The sequence below is a fragment of the Staurois parvus genome, unplaced genomic scaffold, assembly GCF_062004578.1.
Source record: "Staurois parvus isolate SC_StPar_1 unplaced genomic scaffold, SC_StPar_1.0 ptg000053l, whole genome shotgun sequence".
Classification (NCBI taxonomy): Eukaryota; Metazoa; Chordata; class Amphibia; order Anura; family Ranidae; genus Staurois; species Staurois parvus.
Window position 1 is genome coordinate 2,528,827 of NW_028317849.1, and position 25,088 is coordinate 2,553,914.

A 25,088-nucleotide genomic window follows, 5' to 3' on the forward strand; every position below is an offset into this window, starting at 1 on the left:
TATTTCACACAAATAGAGCTTTTTTGGTGGTTTTTAATCAACACTGGGTTTTGAATTTTTTGCAGTAGAAACAAAAAAAGATTTTGAAAAAAAGATTTTCTTTGTTTCTATTATAAAATTTTGCAAACAGGTAATTTTTCTCTTTCACTGATTTGCATTGATGAGGCTGCACTGATAGGCAGCACTGATGGGCACTGATAGGTTGTAGTGATGAGGCAGCACTGATGAGACATCACTGGTAGGCACTGATGAGGAGACACTGATGAGGCTGATATGCGGCACTGATACACAGGTATCATATGATGCGTTCCCAGAACTGGACAACTGCGCTGTAGCCACCATTTAGTTATAGTGTGGTCAAGAAGTGGTTAAATTCAGTAATGTAATGCAGGGACTGAATTAGACAATCAGTTTAGTTTATATCCAATTGAGTTGGGCCTTGCACTATATAGGTGATAAGCTGGCCATACATGCATGGAATTTTGTCTGGTTCAGCAGGAACTGAATGAATTTCTTTACATGTATGGCCATTCTTTTTTGAGAGGAGTTGATCTAGTGCAGGGGGATTCCCTTTTCACCTCAACTGAGTGGATGGGGAATCCGTTAAATTTTTTCTTGATCAGTCTGGCTGATAAAAAAAAAGAACCATCTATGGCCAGCTATAGTAAAACTAAAGGAGATTGTACAATCAGATTGTAACGCATGTGCCTGTAGTTATTACTAATAAGTTGGCTATTTTTTTTCCTTTAGCCAGTGGATTCCACACAAATGAGGGGAATGGAGGAATCCCCCCCCATCCCCACAGGGACATTTATTATATCATCAGGACTCCTTCACAGTCAGAATACACTGATCAGTGGCTACAGCCACTGATCCACAAAAGTTTTCCAACATTACCATTTGACAGATGGCAGTCTAAAAATCAACTTCTTTTTTAACAGGGAAGCCAACGCGTGAAACGAACTTTGGCCAGTCTCAGCTGAGCTGGTCAAATTTAGATCCATCTATGCCCAACTTAAGCTATATTACATAGGCATTAATTCATGTATCTAGAGCTTAGTAAGCATTGACAGTTCCTACATGTGTTAGGGATATAATGTCTAACACATATTATTGGACAAGTAAGGACATCAATGTAAGCAAATAATGCCATGCAATTGGAATATTTTGTTGCTCTGCCTGCTGTGAGAATAAATGTGCTTCATCACAGTTTAAACCATCCCTTGATAATATGATAAGTAAATTGACATGCACTGCACTGATAGTGATATACACATGAAATCCTTATCATAAAACAAATTTTAAAAAAACATAAGGCAAAAATGGATTTTATTTTAGATGGAGATGAGCACAAGTAAAAACATGTTGATATTTTCTATATAAATACAGCAGTTCACATATCCTAGGTACATATTAAATGACTTCTAATTATACAAGTTTAAAGGCATCTCTCCCATTGTGTGCATGTGCTCCTGATCTTGCTGCTTTGTACATCCAAAATTGGACTGCACTTTCTTCTTCTGCTCCGTGTATTGTACTCTATCATGTTCTCTCTCTACCATCCTTACTTAACCTTTTTGTCTAAGAGGAAGTCTTGAAATAATTTTCAGGTCTCAGGAAACTGAAAAACATTTTTGAGGGTTTTTTTTGGAAAAAATGTCCCTTACATTAATGGATAGTGGGAAGAATGCCCCCAATCCCAAAAAAACAGTGGAGGTCAGCATTCTGCCTCATGCAGATGGCTCTACTAAGTGGTGTTGGCCCTGGGACTATGAAGACACCATCAAATGGGAGGTCAATCATCCACAGCTTAAGGAAGCCCCAGCAACCTCTGGAGGAATCTTGGTTAAGAATGGCTGCTCTACGCTATTGTATTGCCCATTCCCTCTCTTTTCTTCTTTTTTTTCTTGTACGTCCCCTCTGTCTTTTACATGCTTTGACTACTCTACGAAATGATGGAGTACATTTAGAGTTGTATGACATGGTAGGGAGGAGCACAGCAGTGTGCTCACATTTTTTTGTACTGCCTTTATAGATGAATGGTAACATTGTTCCTCGTCTATCTGTACTTCTGATATATCTATCTCCCTTTAATAACCACGCTCCGTTTATCCGCTTTCTTTTTTCTCTACAGCTGTGACCGTCTTTTACACCATTTCACCCTAATCTCTGTGTATGATCCTCTCTGTCTCCTTAATTATTGTTTATTCCCTCCTTTATCTCTACTCGTTCAGCCTTCCTCCTGTTTACATTGTTTTATTTTATTCGGCTTTTTTTTTTTTTGCCATATTTGTGTCCATATATTGTCCGCTAACAGTCTGTTTCTCATCCGGCATTCAGCACGTCAATTTTTCTCTTCCTTTCTTCATATCTCTGTCTTTGTTACCCCTCCCCTTCTTCTCTCAGGTCCCCAGCTGGTTTATTGCTGTGAGGGAAATCCCCCTTGTGTTCAGACCTCTGAAAGTATGCCTGGATGGCGGTGCACACACACACACTCATGTGGATCTCATGTGCAGTCCCTACAAGGGAATGGGTTAACAAGATGCTTCAGGAAGGAGGGTGGTTTTTTTTCTATTTTTGCTTTTTTTTCTTGCTCCCAATTTTTCTATTTAATTGTTTTGTTTTTTTGTTACCTGGAGGAGATGGTATTTCAGGCGTTGCCATGGTAACATATCCTTCCCATGTAATGAAGATGCTTGCGATAAAGACAGAAAAATCCCCTTTACCTCCCCCGCCCCCTATTCATCCTCCAAATATACAGCCTTGAAGGGGGCACACCAAGAGACCAAGCTTTTCAAGGTGGCAATAAAGAGCTCAGTTCAGAAATCAAATCCGTTTGTGGATTTTGTGGATACATTCAAGGCAAAGGAATGTCGTCTCATGCTGCGAAGGGGTTCCCAAATTTTAAGTCACATGTAATCTGTTCTTATTGCCAGCTTAGGGGATGGAATCATTTTTTTTTTTTTTTTTTTAACTCTGTCATCTCATATAGTAACAGTGATTCAGGTTAATGTCAGATTAGAGATTAAAAGATAAAAGTAAACATTGTTTTAGAAAAAAAAAGGGTTAGGTTAAGGTAGTATTATTAATACGTTTTTTTAATTCTATTCTCATCTTTGAACAAATGTTTATTAATAAGCTAGCAAATATCCTTAATATAAAGTGGCATATGCCAGCATGCTTCGTAGCTACTGGCTATGAAGATTTGCAGGCGTTTAGGTTGTTTTCAGGTCATGTAAGCTGTCACATTCAACCAACTGCTTCATATTATTACTGGAACTAGTTTTATACATAGACAGACATAAAACACACACACATATATATATATATATATATATTGTACTACGTACATGTGAATAATGTTGACATTGGAGAACATCATTTAAACAGACTTTTCAATTATCATACATTCCGTGTGTCAAAGACACATATATTAATGCTGCAAAATAACTATTTTAAGTACAAATAGTATATATACTGTGTGTGCGTGTATGTGTGTGTGTGTGTGTGTGTGTGTGTGTGTGTGTGTAATATACATACACACACACACTATATTTCCAACCCATCTGCCTTTAAACACACATGAACTTTAATGGCATCCTAGTCTTAGTCCGTAGGGTTCAATATTGAGTTGGCCCACCCTTTGCAGCTATAACAGCTTCAACTCTTCTGGGAAGGCTGTCCACAAGGTTTAGGAGTGTGTCTATGGGAATGTTTGACCATTCTTCCAGAAGTGCATTGGTGAGGTCAGTCACTGATGTAAGACGAGAAGGCCTGGCTCGCAGTCTCCATTCTAATTTAACCCAAAGGTGTTCTATCGTGTTGAAATCAAGACTCTGTGCAGGCTAGTCAAGTTCCTCCACCCCAAACTCGCTCATCCATGTCTTTATGGACTTTGCTGTGTGCACTGGTGTGCTGTCATGTTGGAACAGGAAGGGGCCATCCCCAAACTGTTCCCACAAAGTTGGGAGCATGAAATTGTCTAAAATGCCTGGGTATGCTGATGCCTTTAGAGTTCCCTTCACTGGAACTAAGGGGCCAAGCCCAACCCCAGTCCCCCTCCACCAAACTTTACACTTGGCACATTGCACTCAGGGAAGTACTATACCCCTGGCAACCACCAAACCAGACAAGTCCATCGGATTGCCATACGAAGAAGCATGATTCGTCACTCCAGAGAACACGTCTCCAGTGCTCTAGAGTCCAGTGGGGACGTGCTTTACATCATTGCAGCAGACGCTTTGCATTGTACTTGTTGATGTACAGTTGCAAGAAAAAGTATGTGAACCCCTTGGGATTACGTGGAGTTTTGCATGAATTGGGCATAAAATGTGCTCTGAACTTCATCTAAGTCACAACAATAGAAGAACACAGTCTGCTGAACATAATACTACACAAACATTAGATGTTGCCATGGTTTATTTGCACATAACATGTAAACATTCACAGTGCAGGGAGGAAAAAGTATGTGAACCTTTGGACTTAATAACTGGTTGACCCTCCTTTGGCAGCAATAACCTCAAACAAACGTTTCCTGTAGTTGCAGATCAGACCTGCACAACCATCTGGAGTAATTTTGGACCACTCCTCTTCACAAAACTGTTTCCGTGTAGCAATATTTTTGGGATGCCTGGTGTGAATCGCTCTCTTAAGGTCATGCCACAGCATTTCAATCGGGTTGAGGTCAGGACTGGGCAATCCAGAAGGCGTATTCTGTGCTGTTGCAGCCATTGTTTTGTTGAATTACTTGTATGCTTTGGGTCATTGTCCTGTTGCATCACCCATCCTCTGCGGAGCTTCAGTTGGCGAACAGATGGTCGTACGTTTTCCTGAAAAATGTCTTGATAAACTCTGGAATTCATTTTCCCATCAATGACAACAATCCGTCCAGGCCCTGAGGCAGCAAAGCAGCCCCAAACCATGATGCTCCCTCCGCCATGTTTTACAGTGGGGATGAGGTTTTGATGTTGGTGTGCTGTGCCTTTTTTTCTCCACACATAGTGTTGTGTGTTCTTCCCAAACAACTCAATCTTGGTTTCATCTGTCCACAGTATATTTTGCCAGTAGTGCTGTGGAACATCCAGGTGCTCTTTTGCAAACTTCAAACGTGCTGCAATATTCTTTTTGGACAGCAATGGCTTCCTCTGTGGTGTCCTCCCATGTACTCCATTCTTGTTTAATGTTTTCCTTATTGTAGATGTGTCAACAAAAATGTTAGCATGTGCCAGAGATTTCTGTAGGTCTTTAGCTGACACTCTGGGATTCTTCTTTACCTCATGCAGCATTCTGCGCTGTGCTCTTGCAGTCATTTTTACATGACAACCACGCCTAGGGAGAGTAGCAACAGTGCTAAACTTTCTCCATTTGTAGACAGTCTGTCTTACCGTGGACACATGAACATCAAGGCTTTTGGAGATACTTTTGTAACCCTTTCCAGCTTCATGCAAGTCAACAATTCATGGTCGTAGGTCTTCTGAGAGCTCTTTTCTGCGAGGCATGGTTCACATCAGACAGTGCTTCTTGAAACCAGTAAACCCAAAACAGGTGTGTGTTTTTTAAGGGCAGGACAGCTGTCAGCAACACATCCATTATCATCACACTGATTGGAGTCAAGGTTGGCTCACTCCTGGCTCCAATTAGCTCTGGGAGAAGTCATTAAGCTAGGGCCTCACATACTTTTTCCTCCCTGCACTGTGAATGTTTACATGTTATGTGCAATTAAACCATGGCAACATCTAATGTTTGTGTAGTATTATGTTCAGCAGACTGTGTTCTTCTATTGTTGTGACTTAGATTACATTCAGAGCACATTTTATGCCCAATTCATGCAAAACTCCACGTAATCCCAAGGGGTTCACATACCTTTTCTTGGAACTGTAAGGCTTGGATGCAGCTGCTCAGCCTTGCAAACACAGTCCATGAAGCGCTCTATGCACTGTTTTTGTGCTAATCTGAAGGCCACATTAAGTTTGGAGGTCTTTAGCTATTGACTCTGCAGACAGTTGGAGATTTCTGCACACTGTGCTCTTCAGCATGCGCTGACCCTGCTCTGTCATTTTACATGGCCTACCAGTTTGCGGCTGAGTTGCTGTTGTTCCCAGTTGCTTCCACTTCGTTATAATACCACTAACTGTTGACTGTAGAATGGTAGCAAGGAAATTTCACGGATGGACTTATTGCACAGGTGGCAACCTATTACGGTACCGCGCTTTAATTCACTGAGCTCCTGAGAGCGACCCATTCTTTCACAAATGTTTGTAGAAGCAGTCTGCATGCCTAGATGTTTGATTTTATACACCTGTGGCCATGGAGGTGATTGGAACACCTGAATCCAATGATTTGGAGGGCTGGCCCAATACTTCTGGCAATATAGTGTTGAGTGTGTGTTAGTATGTATGTATGTGTGTATATGTGTGTGTGTATTTAAGTATACTTAATTATTATCATACATTGCATGAATCAAAGAACCATATAGTAATGCTGCAAAAGAACAATATTTTTTGTACAAATATTCTCTTTTTTCTTGCCATGAATAAACAACTCTGCTCTGAGCTCCATGATGTCATTTACAGCCTTACGGCAAATATGTCTCTAGCTACAAGGCACATCATGAATGTTTGATATCATTACAGACTGCAGAGTATTGTTTTCAGTCCGACAGAACTTGTCAGTGGGATAAGGGGAAGAAGAGCCTGCTTATGTAACACACAAATATGGCTGCCTCGAAGTACATATACAGGATAATAAATTATACACAGAAGGTTTTTAAAACATTAGCACAATTTAATGTGATTATTTACAGTATATATAAACCCTCACCTTGTAAAACAGCCCATTCTGTTTAAAATAGACATGAAAGGCAAAACATTTTTGTATAGATATAAAAAACATTGTAATTACCTTTTTTTTTTTTTTTCTTTTTTTTTTTTCCTGTTTTATAAGTGATCACATTCCCTCTAAGCTCCTTATGCAGCTGAGAACAGAGAGTAGGGAGAGAAGAAACAGCAGCACACTTAACTTCATTTTTAATAGGACAGCATAGGGGCTGGCAGAATCACCAGGGATTTCACACAAAGGAAGCAATACAAAGAAAACAGAATACTTTTTCATACAAGTACATGGTACAGCAGGCACATATCAAGAATATGAAATGTTGGGTTTGCATAATCTAAATTTAGCTGACCCCTTTCATATGCTTAAATGAAAAACATTTAAAAAGCTATAGATCCTGTTGTATGGCGTTGATTTATTAAAGGCAAATAGACTTCACTTTGCAAGGGAATTGAAATTAGCCTCAGAGCTTAGTGAATTTGCTCAAGTTTCACTTTGTAAAGACTACCCAATCACATGCAAGGAAGATAAAAAAAAATCACAGCAATATTACTTGCACATGATTGCATAATGGAACTCAGAAGAACTTCAACTAATTCATTAAGCTCTGGGAAAATCTCCCTGCAAAGTGCAACTTCCCTTGCAAAGTGAACAGTAGATTTATTCCTAATAAATCAACCCCATAGTCTAGATTTGACTAGATTAAATGGTTCAGAAGGGTTTTTTTTTCACCTTAATGCATTCTATGCATTAAGGTAAAAATCGGCATGCAGCTCCCCCTCCCCGAGCCGCCTAACTACTTACCTGAGCCCAGTCTCAATCTAGTGATGTGCACGAGAGCAGTGGCTCTCTCAGCTTTCTCTTTCTTCTTATAGACTTAGAAACAGCAGCAGGAATCATTGGCTTTTGCTGCTGTCAATTACAGCCAGTGAGGAGAGAGTGGGGGGTGGGGCCAGGACTCGCTCTGTGTGCTCCAATAGTCAGCCACTTGTTATGGGGGCACTCGGAAGGCAGGAGGAGCCAGGAGTGCCGGCGAAGGACCCAAGAAGAGGAGGATTGGAGCTGCTCTGTGCAAAACCATTACGTTACACATACATTACATTACATGTGCAGTCCAGACTATTGCACTAGATGCCCTAATAATTAAAATTTGTACAAATAAATCATTTGATGAGATTAGATATGCTTGGTTTTCTTTGTGAGTTCTGTCCGCTGACAGAAAGTACCTTGTCACAATATATTTCTTGATGTACATCTGTGAAACATGCCTGTATTTTCTATTTTCATACTATATTTGGATTATTCTTTAAAGCTGAACTCTGGGGAAAACAAAAATCCTCCCGTGTAGGCTTCCCTGTATAGATGAGTTTTCAAAATTGACAGAATAGGAGATAGCCAGACAGACTGGGGTAGAGCGTTCCAGAGGATGGAAGAGGCTCTGGAGAAGTCCTGGAGATGAGCTTGGACAAAGAAAACAAGGGAGTTTGAGAGCAGGAGGTCTTGGGAGGAGCGGGGATGAGGGTTTGGGAGATAAATTGAGACAAGATTGGTGTTGTAACTTGGGGCATAGTTGTAAATGCCCTCATATGTTGTTTTTAGTATTTTGAATTTTATTTGTTGGACAATCGGAAGCTAGAGGAAGGATTGGAAGAGAGGGGTGGCAGATACTGAGTGGTTGGTATGGTAGATATTTCTGGTAGCAGCATTAATGCTAGACTGAAGAGGGATAGCCTGCATAGAGGAAGGCCTATGAAGAGTGAGTTGCAATTGTCAAAGCGAGAGAGAACAAGGGAGTGAATGAGTTGCTTGGTGGTTTCATTAGTTAAAATGGGGCTGTGACCACGGAGTGGAGATGGGAGGACATCCGAGATTTAGGAAGTTGTAACTTCCCACTGAGCTCAGATTGAACTAGGACTTTATAGTTATACAAGAATGGGAGCTGGAACAAGCATATAAAAGACTGTTTGACGAAGCTCAACAGTATGCCCCAGTACCCATGGATGTTATAGATTATGAGTTACCCACCAAAGTGCTGGGACTGAGCCCAAGTGCTGCCAGGCTGTGCCCTGGACTATCAGCAATTCCAGATTCTGGGGAGAGCTGGCATCAAGGCAGAACACTGCTGACCTCAGCCTACAACAATCAGTGGCCCTGGAGGATTTGTGCAAGGCCACCAAATTTTTATTTTGTTTCCCAGCGGAAGAGCTGGCATCAGGGCAAAGCACTGCTGACCTCTGTCCTGCACCAACAGCACTTCAGGAGCTCCAGGAAGCCAGGGCGGGCAGCCCTTCTCACACAGCAGGCTGATAAAGTGAAACTCCTAACCCCAGGTGAAGTTCTGGTAGCAGGGCAGAGTACCGCCCATCTCTGCCCATACACAGTCCCAGGAGAAGCGCTGGCAACAGGACAGAGGGTCAAAGACCTCTTCCCCACAGTGCAGCTGTTCCAGGGGCCCAGGGAGAGGAGGTGGTTATCCTCCCTCCCCAGCAGCAGATCCAAAGTGCAGGAGGAGAGGTGGTTGTCCTCCCTCCCCAGCAGCAAATCCACAGTTCAGGAGAGGAGGTGGACGTCCTGCCTCCCCAACAGTCAGCCAGAGCAGAGAAAACTGTTTTCCCTTCCCAGCAAGGATCCATGCACCAGGGAGACAGTACCAGAGAAATGTCATCCCAGCAGCCAGATGAGGGTACAGAAGATGGAGCAACTAGCTCATCTCCCCAGGAGCAGCTCGACAGTCCGGGAGAGGAGGTGCTCGTCCTCCCTTCCCAGTGGCATTGTAGTGACTCAGGAGTGCAGGAAGTCATCCTTGCTCCACAGTGAGGGTCCAAAAGTCCTGGAGACAACAACCGGCTTATCTCCCCAGCAGCAGTTCCACAGGCCAGGTGAGGAAGTGGTGGACTTCCCTCCCCAGTAGCAGTGTCACAGTCCAGGGGAGGAGGTGGTCATCCTCACTCTCCTGTGGCAGATCCACAATCTGTGAGAGAAGGTGGTTGTCCCCCACCCCAACAGTCAGCCACAGCAGAGGATGTGAGGTCCCCAGCTGAAGCTCTGGTAACAGGGCAGAGCGCCGCCGGCTTCTGTCCAGCACTTACCATGTCTTCACAGCTCGAGAAAGTTGGGGTGATCGGCCCCTCTCCCCAGTAACAGACTGAACCCTGGAACAGTAAAGACCTCCCAGCGGGTCTTACTGTTGGTTCACTCCGTCCAGCTAACGCATGTCCAGACCAGGTGGGGGTCTGGGACCTGGTTAGTCATCTTTTAAGGGGGGAGAAATGTGACAGACCCAACCATTACAGGAACTTTTGGATTGGACTGCAGGCTAGCCTCTAGCCTACTGACTATGGCCCTGGCATCTGAGGGGGCTCTATTATTTGGGAGGTATATGCCTGGGGAAGGACCTTTTGGAGTAGTTTACTTTGGATTCAAGTCCATGTCTCCCCAAAACACAAAGACCTCTGACAAGTGAAGGGCCAGGAGACAGATTTGGGGTCTCTGTGCCCAAACCAGCATTGACTGCTTCAACCCCCCCTTCCTAGACTCAGGGACTCTAAGAAGATGTTGATATAATCAGCTCAAAACAACCTGATGCTGAGGACTCTTGCTCTAATCTGTTTTTTAAGGTGTTATGTGTTTACTGTCTTTTTACCATTGTGTGCCTCCTAGGTGTGCATTCCCATTGTTAATTGAGTTACTTGAATCACCTATTGTTTCTGTCTGTCTGTTGGTCCTCCTGGAGATGTGATTAGTTTTATGTTCACGTTACCTTGTTATCAAACCAGTATGAGATGCTTTATCCTAACGTATAATATTTGTTTTTATTGTTCATGTGGAGACTGCCCCTATTCCTTAAGTGTATAAAAATATGTATTTCTGTTCAGTAATGTAGTTCCAGTTTGGCATTCAAGCTAGTGTCGTCTAGTCTTGGGCACGATGCCCAGCTATAATACCTTGGTCCTGTGTCCTAGCAGGGAGGAAGCAGTTCTATGAAGGAATCACCCAAATGGAGTGACAGGCATTCCATCATAGAGAAGAGACCTATTTTGTAGGTGTTATGTAGCATAAGCTTGGCTAATTACAGAGCTATAGTTCTGACTCATGCACATGTAGGACGTCTGCAGAGACCACAGCTTTCACACTGATAGCAAGGGTTCCTTCTCTACAGCCTGCTGGCAGGACACAGGCTTTTCTGCTTAGGCTGTTGCTGCTCTTTAAAGAAAACAAACATTAAGATTTTGTATGCCTTATTGCCGTTATTTTAGTACACCTTATTTAGCTGATTTAAAATGAAATTTTGTTTGGGCTTTATGGAAAGACTGACGTTTTCTTCATATATGCAAAAGATAATTGCTACATTCCATTTTACTGGTATTTGTTAGTTACAGTGCGGCTGTAAAGGCATTTATAATGTTTCACCCTCCTAGCCAAAGGCATAACTGTAGTCATAGCAGATCATCCAAGTACTACAGGGAAGCACTGGGGGACAATTTCTGCATAGCTCCATAATGATTTATCTGAGCGGCAATCACATATGGCAAATTATTTTGAATAAAATGAATGTGTATACACTTTTAGCACCTCGATCAGATTGCTATGAAAGCAATAAGTATGCAGTGTTAATTTATCATGGCTGAAGTGCTTGAGGGTCCTGCAATGATTTTAACAATTTTATATACTCACCTCCCTGCACACAGGCATGATAAACAACCATAATATTAATATTATACTTGACAACTTTTAGAATTTGTCTGGGGAAAAAGATAACCTGATGTCTAAGTAACTTGAGAAAAGGCCATCTTTACCAAGTATAGGCTCTCGGGAAAGCTTCTCTTGGCTGCATGTTGTATGGGCCTGTTATGAAGATGTGTAACTATAAAGCGATTTGGTGTGTCAGTGAGACTCTTGTTGGCACAGCTGAGCTTATAGGTAAAACCATGACATCATTTGAAAATTTAATATAAAGGCAATATTTTATATTTTTGTATAGAGTGGGCAAGGGTTAGATTCAGTCAGATTTGTATTGCTTTCTATGCCCTCTCTGGGGAGATTTTTCATCTCTGTCTGTCTTTGTGACCATTCTCACTGAGGCAGAAACTGATGGGAAATCCAATATTTTTGAGCTGTCACCAGAGCAAGAAATGAGGGAAAAGCCTCTAATTGGGAAATGTTCCTATGACAACTCTCTATGATGGGAATTCCCACTTACTTTAAAGAGTTTCCCTCTCATTTTTTGTGCATCCACAGCACAGAAAAGGAAGAGAAATCTCCCCAACAGGACTAAAGCTGAGCACCCACTATAAGAAAATCAGAAGAAAAATTCCATATGAGGAAGGATTGGTGGATTATCTGTTTTAGTATAGTGCTTTCGACAGCTGATTCCGACTGTTTGGACAAAAATAATCAAATAGAAAAAAAGTGCATGATCAGAAGCCAACAAAATAAAAGAAAAAGATGGCAACAAACATAGAAATCATACACAAGAAAGAATGCTTGCCTTTGCCGTTTGAGAATTTTTGTACAAGTTAATACCATTGTTGGTTACATTATAATACGCACCTTCGTGGGAAATTGGACGATTGTTGGTCTGATTTTTTTCATGGTGTGTATCCCACTTTAGGGAGCAAAAAATACCATGATTTTAGCTTTTAACACTTCCATACTCTGTAAAACTGAGAATAAAGGTTTTGGCCCACAGCAAAATAGTTATACTGTCAGATCTATGTAGTAAAAAAACTCACAAACCAGAGTCACAACACTCTAATTTGTGACTTCCAGTATTTAGAAATAAATGGCAGCTATTTTCCAAATCCCTACTTGCGTAAGTGAAATAATCTCCCGTGTCTATAAATATTTTTTAAACCACTTTTACATAGACCAGCTTGTGAAAATTCTTTTCTTTCTATAGTGCTTCTGTAAGGAGGTTCTTCCTTGTACTTTTTCATGAATATATATGTACTGTATGTAATCACATTTTATATGCAGCACATTATTGGAAGCTGCCTTTTCCCAAATAGTAATCCCAAAGTCCAATGTCGTTTTCATGAGTACATATACGAGGTACGGCAGAGACAAATACAACCATTTAGATAACATTTGCATCTTCAACGTAAAAAAAAAAACTACAGTTTAGGAAACAGAAAATAGCCAATTTTCTCACTGCCAAGGAGAGTTACTATAGGAAAGGTGGAAGGTAACAAGGCCGCATTGTAGTTGACCAGTTACAACCTTGTCAGTAGCATAAACCAAAGGCCAGTATCACATGTACAATACCTCAAGTCAACTATCTACCCAGAATTAGCTGGGTCCCCAGCCAGTTATCCCATATTTTACATATAACAGATTGTATCCACATTTCATGCGTTGGCAAAGTAGAGGAAAGCCATTTTTGTGCTATCAATTTCCGAGTTATATATAAAAACGTAAGAATGGCAGTATAGCTAGACAGTGTAAAGATTTCCTCAATACAGATTCTCAGGTCTAGAAGGAAGGAAATTTGGTATACAGAATTAATAAGTACCCAAATCTGAGTTCCAGTATCTAAACCATTTAGGATATCTCTACAACATATGCATTAAGGTACCTATTACATTTTGGACAATTAGAAGTGTCTTTTCTGTGCCACTTGAATAGTTTTTGGGGGGAATGATAAGTTCTATATTTATTAAACAGGTGAGTGAGTTTGTGTCAGGGAGAGCAAGACTTGAAATCCATTATCTAGAATATCCATCCACTTGTCTGAATCAGAAATGGGGCCTACAGCTACTTGTCATCCCTCTCTACATTGGATCCTCTTATTCTGAGTAGTCTGTTGTAGCAGCTTTTGATATATCAAGGCGATTTGACCATGTTTATTTGTTACAGCCAAGACCTTTGTGAACAGAGGAGTGATAATGTACCGCCGTGTACTAATCTTAGCTTGTGTGTGTAACGTTTGTCTCAGTCTTCTGCTGTTCCTTATTGGAGAATGTAACTATCTATATTTTAAAGAAAGCCTGTCTTCCTCCACTCCTTTTTGGAGACTGTAGCCACCCATAATTTGAAAGGTAGGCCAACCTTCTGCAGCTCCTTAATGGAGACTGTAGTCCCCTATAAATTCTAGGGACATTTATATAGGGAGTGGTAGGGCAACCTTCAACTTTGTCAGAGAGAGTTGAGTTTTCTGAATTACCTGGGTTTCAGGGTCCCAGACCACTGATGACACCAGTGTGTAAAGACAGCCAAAGGTGCCTATACTGCTTTGTTCCTGTTGCTTTTGAGCACTGAAGAATGGGTACTTTAAAAAAAGGACCAGGAACATTTCAAAAAGACTTGCGTCTTAAACGTGTATGATTAAAGAGAGTGCGGTTATACACTGACGAGTCTTATATTAACAAGATATGAGCCAATTCAATCAAATAGGACCATAAAAACTCTAAATTATTAATGTGTTAAGCCATATGCAGTAATGTGCCTTCAAGCTTAATTTTATATAACATCTACCCTCTTCTTCAGTAGGGTCCTGAAGAAGGGGTTAGATGTTGTTCCGAAACGTCTATTCTTTTGAACCTACTATTCTTGGGTTTTGCTTATTCATTGCTGCACTTTTCTGGGTATCTTGCTTTTGCTTTGTCTCTATTATCTATAACCCTGTGCATGCAAAGTGTACATGGTAAACTATTTTGTATGCTACCTTTAGTCATTATTTACATTACACTTTATTATGATGTTCCATATTTGCATTGATGCATGGTGCTGTAAATAGATACTAGTGCTATATATGTATAAGCTTTCCATACTTTTTCAACATAGTACAAGCATTATAAAAATATATGTGTTGTGGGTGTGCTTTCATACTTGTTTCAGTGATGCTAAGAGGCATTTGGCAGTCCATTAGCAGCAGAACCCTGCTTATATACCTATTTCTCTTTTTTCCTGAAAGCTTCTAGCTGCTCATAACAGGCCCCTCTTACTGCAAATTAAGAGAACCAGTTATCAGTGAAGCACCAAACTGCTCTCACTCTACTGCTGACCTTTCAGGCTATCTATTCGACTCTGCATATAATATAGATGGTGGCCCTGCCATCCTTGCCTCAGAAAGATACCAAATGTTAATTGCTTACATTTAGCTTTTAAAATGTTTTGACTTTTCCTGCATTATACGTATGGACTGCTTCTCTATTTGATATGAAATATGATAATTTTAAGAAAGCTACCTATTTAGCCTTGACTTATTGATATACTGTACATATACAAGAACTAAGTCTGCTATAAAATTTCTTTTAAAGTATATAAAAACCTAGAATCTCTTTTTCAGTATGTTTGGCATCACACCTCTCTGTATACAGTTTCATTAAGCAAATTGTTTTTTGTGAACCTGTTACACATTTCTTACCTGGAGAGCCTGTCAGTAACAACAGTCTCTGTTGCACGTTGACACCCCTAATCCATTGCCTTGCAATAAGCAGTGATCTTGTCAACCTGCCACACAGACTCTTAGTTGATCATTGGGCTACCTATCTGATCGACCTGGTAGGCGCCTAATAGCCAACTGAAGGAACAGACATGGCAGATTGACACTGCTGTTGCTAATTGCGAAGCAATAGATTAGCAGTGTTAGGCTGCAACAGAAAGAGCTTTCACTGGCAGGCTATCCACGTAAGAAACGTTTAACAGGTTCCCTACCCAAAAAAAAGATTATTTTGTAGGAATCTGGATTTTTTTTTTACATGTCTGTGTCATTTCTTCTCCAGGCTGTGCCTTTCTCACATACTGTGCCAGAGACTCTGCCATCAAAGCACAAACAGCCCTGCATGAGCAGAAGACACTTCCTGGGGTGAGTTGAATGTTCAAATGTTGTGAAAAAGTTGATATACAAAATTCATAGGGAGCTCTTGACCCCAGATACAGTACTTATGATAGGAATGTATATTTAAAAGAAACATGTTTAAATGACTTCCATTTATGTGGTAGCCTTCTGTATCATTTACATAATGGTTGTGTTTCCATAGAAATGTATAGAACGCTGAGCTACCAATCAAAGATTTCATGTGAGCAGAACATTTCATAAACATTACGGTGTTCAACCAAGCGTGTCATAGGAGGAAAGTGATATGTACTATATAGCTTGTATTGAATGGTTGCAGTTTCAAGAAACAGCTGAAAAATAAATGGGTTGCACAAAGGTTGCAGGATTAATGGAACTACTTCCCATTGGAATTGCAAGAGAATGATACAATGAATTTGTTTAAAATATTTTTCTTGGACTGTATTTCATTCAGAAAAAAAATACAGATTTTGTTCGTAAGCACCCTTTGTAAAAAACAGTATATGAGGTTTCATATACGGTACTTTCCATAAAACTCATTAATCAGCTCTGGCACTTAGCTCATTTTCTGTACATGTTGTGCAATGGAAAGTTTCTTCTTTATTAGCTTAAGGGGTATCATAACCTTTATCAGGCTTTTGTAGGTGAGAAAATGACAGAGTTGGAAAAAATGTCATCTGCGAGTTTACAAGCAAATGTGTTTTTAGCCATATTACTTACATAAATTAAAATGAGCTTTTCCTATACTTCCCTCTGTCACCCTTGATGCTTTTTGCAGAAACAGTGGACCGAGGACTGTTTTGACTAGTATATTGGGTTGGTTCAGGAGCCTGGGTGAGTGCAAGCAGATGTAGGCAGACAGATGTGGTGGGTGTGGAGAACTAAGCTCATTTGTATAAACTCGATGACTCAAAGGATGCATGCTTTTGCTACTAGACAGTTTCATGCTTTCAGATTTCTAGTGTAGGCTAGAAAATTGGAAATCAATCATGTTTGGTTCCTCTGAGCAATGCAGACTATCCTTTTCACCTTCTCTTATGTTCATTATTATGTCTATAATGCAATGTAAGGCATTGTTTCTGGTTTTTCCTTTGCATATTTCCCCTGGATGTTGACACCTACAATACCATTTGCTGTCAAAGTTATATGCTTCTGATTGTCTTGTCCTGTTTTAGGTTGCACTATGATGTCTATCCTGGAAATATGTGCTTTGTACCAATATGATTCAATAAAATAGACCAGACATAAAAAAAAAGTCATATTTGGTCAAGCATGTTTGTAGCTAACTCATAAAGAGACCATGTGGCCTGACCATTCATTTTAACAAAACTATTCTAATAAGACTTTATATGCATTTAATGTATTTTATTCATGTTATTTATCTGTAAAAGCTTCCCTTCTGTAGACATCCAAAAGACATGACACTGCTGCTGGGTGCCACCATCTTGGATTTGATATCAGAAGCCCCAGCAGACACAAAGCTGTCACTCAAGTGATACTCTGTAGCAGCCTTTACAACCTTTTTACCCCAGAGGAACCCTTAAAATAGTTTTCAGATCTTAAGGAACCATTGTTAAGATTAATCTATCGAAGGTCATTGGGAAAATGCCCCTTACATTGGTGGTGTTGAGTGGGAAGAATGCCCCCCTTTACAGGAGTGGCCAGAATAACACCCTTGCAGTCATGTTGCTGGCTCTGACAAGTGGCATTGGACTTGCAACTATGCAGACACACTCAGATGGGAGGTTGGTTAGCCATAGGTCAAGGAACCCCTATCTATCCATGAAGGAACCCTAGTTGAGAATGGCTGCTCTATAGTGTTCACCTTCATCCCTCTCTCAGCCTCTACATAAATGGTTATGTGGAAAGTTGAAAGGTAGGGGGAAGGAGCTAGACAAGCACAGACAGTGATTAGACACCCCCAGAAGAGGAGAGGGCTATGACATGTAAGGAGGAAGGGGTTAATGATACTTGGGAACTGACTTACTAGCAAGCTCAAAACCACATTGCAAGCAAATAAAATATTATTTATAGAAGAGTAAAGAGTAAAGAGTACACTGCAAGTGGGAATTTAAAATACTTGACATTTCTTGTGCTTTTACCTGCAATTTTGTAAAGTTTTTGACAGTGTCACTTTAAAGTTTAATAGGCAAAACCTTTTTTGAAAATTTTGAATAGAGTAGGTAAGGCTTAGAAAGACTGCAATGTTTTTGTTAATTTTAGACCAGAATTACCTAATAATATAACATAATAATGGTGAGGATTACCTTCACATACAAACTTAGAAAGCAAAATGACTATGTCCTAGACAGGGGCGGACTGAGAACTCATGGGGCCCCCGGGCAATAGGGGATCATGGGGCCCCTGTGTCCTTACCCAAACTCAAAAAAGCCTATGAAAAAGGTGCCAGGGGCATCTCATGGGGCCCCCTACTGACCCTGGGCCCTCGGGTAGTGCCCAAGTTTCCAAATGGTCAGTCCGCCCCTGGTCCTAGATAATCTCTAAGTAGGGTGGCAAGTCTAAGTGTTATTTTATGTGATGGGGAGCATATCTCACACATACTGTCAATATCTGTAAGAATTTATTGAGATTCTCAATCCATAATAAAATGCCATCTATGTACCTATTGCCTATAACAGGGCACAAGTAGTGCATTTGGAGGCACAGGGGCCACATTACCTTGAAGCACAGCAGGCACTGGAAGCACAGGGGGTTCAGCTTGGGCATAGTGATGCATTACTTGCCTTTGCTTGCACCTGGTTTCTGATTGTTTATGGTTCCAGCACTCCAGGTGAAATGTGCAGCACCTGCACTATAGACAGAGGACCTAGCATTGGATCTGGATGAAGTAAGTTTTACAGAAACCGAAATAAAAAATGTTTTTCCCAACGGTGTGAAGACACGTTAAATCCTGTCTCTGGTTTTATTGCTGTCTGTGTCCCTGTTGAGGAGATTTCCCCTTACATCCTGTCTAGGTAACAAGTATCAGACCTGACAGCAAGTTGGAGGAAATCTCAGTGGGGACATGGACAGCGTATAAATCCTGACAGGGTTTCTCATTCTTCCCTACTATTCCAAGAATAAAAGAAATAAAAAGGTTTGGCTGGAGCTGGACTCCAATTATTTTTGAATAAATCACGAAAATGTTACAGTCAAATTGGCCTTATATCCCACTGGTGACATATGTTAAAACTTTGCTATGACAGAGCCAAGGAGACAATGAACAAGGCATCATTTATCCATCACAACTGGAATGATGTATTGTCACAATAACATAATAGTTTTCTTCATACGCTTCAAAATCTCTAAGTTGGTTTAGGCCTTGCTTATGTATATTTTTTACCAGTGTCTTAAAAAGTGTTGTATTCTGCAGGTAATATACTATATGTAGTACTAGTACTCCGTATAATAAAGTGACACTAACTGCTGGTTTAGAAAAGCAAATTCTTTTCAAGTACACTGCTCAAAATAATTAAAGGAACACCTTTTAATCAAAGTATAGCATCAAGTGTAATCTCCAAGGAGCAGGGCCCTCCTATCCCTCTTGTATTGAACTGTATTGTTGCTGTATTGTCCCCTTTTATATTGTAAAGTGCTGAGCAAACTGTTGGCGCTATATAAATCCTGTATAATAATAATAATCTTAGATTGTAAGCTCCAAGGAGCAGGGCCCTCCTATCCCTCTTGTATTGAACTGTATTGTTGCTGTATTGTCCCCTTTTATATTGTAAAGTGCTGAGCAAACTGTTGGCACTATATAAATCCAGTATAATAATAATAATAAGTCAGTTAAACTCCTGGGATATTATTATTATTATTATAGAGGATTTATATAGCTCCAACAGTTTGCTCAGCACTTTACAATATAAAGGGTGACAATACAGCAACGATACAGTTCAATACAGGAGGGTTAGGAGTACCCTGCTCCTTGGAGCTTACAATCTAAGAGGGAGGGGATATTGATCTGGTCAGTTAAGTAGCAGTGGGGGTTGTTAATCAGTTTCAACTGCTTTGATGTAAATGAAGTTAACAGGTGCACTAGATGGGATAAAATGAGACGTCCTCAAAACAGGAATGGTTTTACAGGTGGAGGTCACTGCCTTTTTTTTTTTCCCTACTCCTCTTTCAGACTGTTTTTCACTAGTTTTGCATTTGGCTAGGGTCAGTGTCACTACAGAGGTTGCAGAGGCAGTCCAACTCCTCCACGGTGGCACATCAATACATGTCATTGCCAGAAGGTTTGCTGTGTCTCCCAGCACAGTCTCAAGAGCATGCAGGAGGAGAGCTGGACAGGGCCGTAGAGGGTCCTTAACCCATCAGCAGGACTGATATCTGCTCCTTTTGTGCAAGGAGGAGCAGGATGAGCACTGCCAGAGCCCTACAAAATGACCTCCAGCAGGCCAGCAGTCTGAATGTCTCTGACCAAACAATCAGAAACAGACTTCATGAGGGTGGTCTGAGGGCCCAACGTTCTCTAGTGGGCCCTGTGCTCACTGCCCAGCACCAGAGAGCTCGATTGGCATTTGCCATTGAACACCAGAATAGGCAGGTCCGTCAGTGTGCTTTTCACAGATGAGAGCAGGTTCACCCTGAGCCATGAAAGATGTGAAATGGTCTGGAGAAGCCATGGAGAATGTTATGCTGCCTGTAATGACCATTTTGGGTCAGTGATGGTCTGGGGAGGCATATTCATGGAGGGACGCACAGACCTCTAAAGGCTACACAATGGCACCCTGACTGCCATTAGGTATCGTGATAAAATCCTTGGACCCATTGTCAGACCCTACGCTGGTGCAACAGGTCCTGGGTTCCTCCTGGTGCATGACCATACCCTGCCTCATGTGGCGAGAGTATGCAGGCAGTTCCTGGAGGATGAAGGAATCGATACCATTGAATGGCCCCCATGCTCGCCTGACCTAAATCCAATAGAACACCTCTGGGATATCATGTTTTGGTCCATCCAACGCTGCCAGGTTACACCTTAGACTGTCCAGGAGCTCATCGAAGCCCTGGTCCAGATCTGGGAGGAAATACCTCAGGACACTATCCGTCGTCTCATTAGGAGCATGCCCCGATGTTGTCCGGCATGCATACAAGCACATGGGGCCCATACAAACTACTGAGTACCATTTTGATTTGCTGCAATGAAATTTCAGTAAAATGGACTAGCCTGCTGCATCATTTTTTCACTTTAATTTTTGGGGTGCCTTTGAATTCAGTACTCTATAGGGTGATAATTTTCATTTCCATCAAATGACGGGGCTTCCTTACATTCCTAGCACATTACCCAGTCCATGTCAGTATAGATATCCAGCATGATATTTTTCCCCATTGAGATCTGATGTGTTTTCCAAGTGTTCCTTTAATTTTTTTGAGCAGTGTACATATTTTCAACTCAGTTTTCAAAAGTGCCTACTATTGCAGCTTTCTTTGCTGTTGTGATATGACACTAGACACAATATAGCTAGATTTGTTCCCCATGGTCTCATTGTATGGGGGATTGCACCCAGTATGGATTGTGGAGTCACATGACCACAACTGCACTGCTTGTTACAAGAGGTTTGGGGGCTCACAGAGGACAATACAAGGAGGCAGGAAAATACAGTAAGAAATTCTGAAAATTAGGTTACAGGGCCAACACATAATGGATGTGTATGGATTCTTTTTGGAACATAAGGATATTGTTTAATGTCACATTAATTCCTTTCTTTACAAGCCTTTATATTTTTATGTTGCTGTCACTACTCCTGTCAGCTTGTAGCAGTAGGAACTCTCAAATTGGTGCCCTTTCCCGCCTTACATGATATCGCAGTGCCCAGGGCAGCTTGCCCTCCTGCCCCCCTTTGTCCCAGCCCTGCTGTGGAGCCATCCACCAGTTGCTCCAGCATCATGCTTTATGTATTTTTATGCTGCAAGGGCTACAGTACCCTTTGCAGTGTCCTATCACCTTTGCTGCACAGTATGATCCTCAGGTAAATGTGGAGAAAATATGAGAAGTATGATAAATAAAAAAAATAAATAATCCATATACTAAATATTATAATTTGCATTTAGTATATTAATACATATACAGCGTATTAACACACATGCAGTCAGTGGTGTATTTAGGTTTTGTGCTGCCCTAGGCAACACAAAAATTGTCTGCCCCCACGGACACTGATCAACGCCACCACCCCTTCCCCCTCCCGCAGAGAGATACTGACAATGACCAACAACACCCATGCCCCCCGTCTGGGAGAGCCTTCTAGTACCCCCCCCCCCGCTCCGGCGGTAGAGAGAAATACACCCTATTTCACAGCTCCAGACATCCCCAGGACCAAGAGTCAGGCTGTACATACACCATCAAGCAGCCCGCAGCCACTCTTGGATCCCACCTGTTCCCTTCTTCTGGGGGGAGGTGTTGCCCCCCTGAAAAATGCCGCTCTAGGCAAGTGCCTTGTTTGTCTTGTGGTAAATACGCCCCTGCATACAGTTATCAGAATACAATTGGTGTAGTGCTCCTTTAGGCTTCATTCAGATAGACAATAAAGCACATAAACCATGAATGAGCGTTTTCTTTATCTGTCCCTAGCCAGCAGGTGCTGAGTGCAGGCAGCACATTCATGTCAAAGAAGATGCAGCGGCTGTACGGACACAGTTGTTCATCCTAGTGTGACAGGCATGTTGGTGCAGGTGAGGGGAACCGAATGCAAAGACTGTTCCCTGAATGGCTATGGATCACAGGCATGCAGTTTGTTCTGCACTCCTGTGACCTGTTTTCAGCTGACAGCAGGCTAAAGTCCACTGTCGGCTTACGTCACTCAGCCAGACCAGGCTGGGTAAAGTTGCCTGGACCATCACCTGGCTCAGCCTCTCAGCGATTCGCTGAGAGCCTGAGCCAGCCACCTCCACAGCCCAGCATTCCAGTGACTGACAGTTACTCTCTGTGCATGGAGCACTGAGAACTGAGCAATCAGTGGTGTTTGATCATTCAGTTCTCAGTCTTAGAGCCGGCGGGCGACAGATGCAGCATCGCAGTGATGCTGCATCCACCTAGGTAAGTATGATTTCTAAAAAAACAAAAAAACGAAAACTAAAGTTCTCTTTTAACATCTCTTCGTTATTGTAATAACTAAGAGCAGGTCTGGTTTTGAGCATCTGGCAGCCTGTTCATTGTTAAGTGGTTGGGAGGTAGGTAAAGCCCTCCACTCTTATATAGTATTATGTTAAGAGGGGCTTTTTTCTCTCATACACTTTAGTAATGTAAATTCTGTGCAACCATCAGCAATTAATTTTATCTCCCACATTGGCTTCCTTCCATACTTGCGTAGTTCAGTTTTTTTTTACTCCCTCTTGTTAAGGGTGCCATGATGCGTGCCATTTCTTGTGCTTAGAGAACTGAACATACCCATTTTCTCTCAGCACAAGGGATTTGAAGAATTAGGAAAGGTAGGAAATCTGTAGCTGCTACTGGTTGAAATAGAAAACTGGTAGAAATACAGGTCATACCTTGGTGCTGTTTGACTTGTAGTTCATAACACAAGGAGAGCTAACTAGCACAGTTATACATGCTGCTATAGACTTCTTCCTATATATGAGAATTACTGCCCTTCCCAAGGTTCTGCTTTCAACTCATGTGTCTGTTCATAAACCCTCTTAGAAAATGTGGCAAAATCAGCATAATAAAAGCCAGTGCACAACTAAAGCTAGACCTGTAGCAACCAGATTCCTTTGCTGTGAGATGAAACCTAGCTAGTTGTAAATTAGCCCTAGGTACTCCACATCTATCATTTGTTTTGAAGTATGTTAGTTTCTCTTTTCTTTTGACAATCTGTATCCAGTTATTGTTGATTGCATGTTTTAGCTACTTCAAAATCTATCCAGGTTTCTATCTATATATCATTTTTGCACCTGGTAGTCTGTCAAATGTCCACACTATATGTATATTAATTTTATTTCCCTGCTTCTGGAAAATTATGTGCTACTGCGATTGAGACAGCTAATCAAAATACTCTGGCTTTTGAACCATACACAGCATCTTTGACGATAAATGTAAACTTTTGTTTCTGTTCAAGTGAGAATTTTTTACAAAATGTGCAAAGCTTGAAACTTAAGTAGAATTCTAGGTTTTATTTCAATTTAAACACTTGCCCTCCAGAGGATTTACCCCACTTCCTGACCAGGCCATTTTTTGCGATACGGTGCTGCATTGATTTTAACTGACAATTGTGCGGTCATGCAACACTGCACCCAAATGATATTTGTGTCCTTTTTTCCACAAATAGAGCTTTCTTTCGGTGGTATTTTTTTTCGCCACTGCGGTTTTTATTTTTTGCGCTATCAACAAAAAAAGATCGACAATGTTGAAAAAAAAACATTTTTCACTTTTTGCTATAAAGCATATCCAATAAAAAAAATGTCATTAAATTTAGGCCAAAATGTATTCTGCTACATGTCTTTGCTGAAAAAAAAAATCCCAATTTGTGTAAATGAATTAGTTTTCGTGAAAGTTAGAGAGTCTACAAATGACGGTGTATATATACTGGAATTTTTTTTTATAAACTAGTAATGGTGGCGTTCAGCGACTTATAGCGTGATGCGGCAGGCATTCTGACATTGGGGTGGGGGACTGACTAACTGCCAGTGACATCCCCAGTGATACTAATATGGTGATAAGTGCTAATAAAAAGCACTGACACTGGGCAGGAAGGGGTTAACATAATAATAATAATAATAATAATAATAATCTAGGGCCATCAAAGGGTTAACTGTGTGCTGTTTTACTATGTGTGCTGTGTGTGTTTTACTGTGTAAGCATGCTGCTTTGTATTGCTCTGCTATGCAGAGCAATACTAAGCAGCATGCTGGTGCTGACAAGGGAGAGATTTGTATTGTTTATATACAGATCTCTCCCCTGTCAGTGTTCCTCAGCGATTGCCAGGTGCCGGTGGGGAATCTCCGGACGGGACCCGGTGATCGTCAGCTGTAGCCACCAATGGGGAGGCTACCTGGAAATGCAAAATCACGAATATATATACATATAGCCGCTCTGTAGCAGTAGTTCTGCTATAGGGCAGTAGGGAAGCTGTAAAGCAGAACTAAACCCCCCTGTCCTTTTCAGCCATGGAAGCTGCCATTTTAGTCTCTGTATGATCTGAAACTGCCATGATGCTGCTCATGTTATCAGTTATGACACCAGCCATTTAATGGTTTGACAGTTTGGTTGGGATCTCAAGCAAATATGACAGAATTTTACTGTTTTTTGAAACCGTTATGCGGGTGTCAAACTGGCGGCCCTCCAGCTGTTGCCAAACTACAAGTCCCATGAGGCACTGCAAGATTGACAGTTAAAAGCATGACTCCCAAAGGCAGAGGCATGATGGAACTTGTAGTTTCACAACAGCTGGAGGGCCACCAGTTTGACACCCCTGCGTTAAATGGATGGCTTTAGTTCGGGCCAAAGTGGCCCAAACAAACTTTC

General features: G+C 41.3%; 1 protein-coding gene across 2 annotated transcripts in view; it reads left to right on the forward strand.

The window, feature by feature from the left end:
• CELF5 (CUGBP Elav-like family member 5) overlaps nt 1–25,088 on the forward strand; it is a 184,028-nt gene that overhangs the window by 54,639 nt on the left and 104,301 nt on the right. For both annotated transcript variants that reach the window (XM_089667192.1, XM_089667183.1), the window contains exon 2: nt 15,555–15,637. In XM_089667192.1, the coding sequence (XP_089523318.1) occupies nt 15,555–15,637 (83 nt within the window). The remainder of the gene's footprint in view (nt 1–15,554; nt 15,638–25,088) is intronic.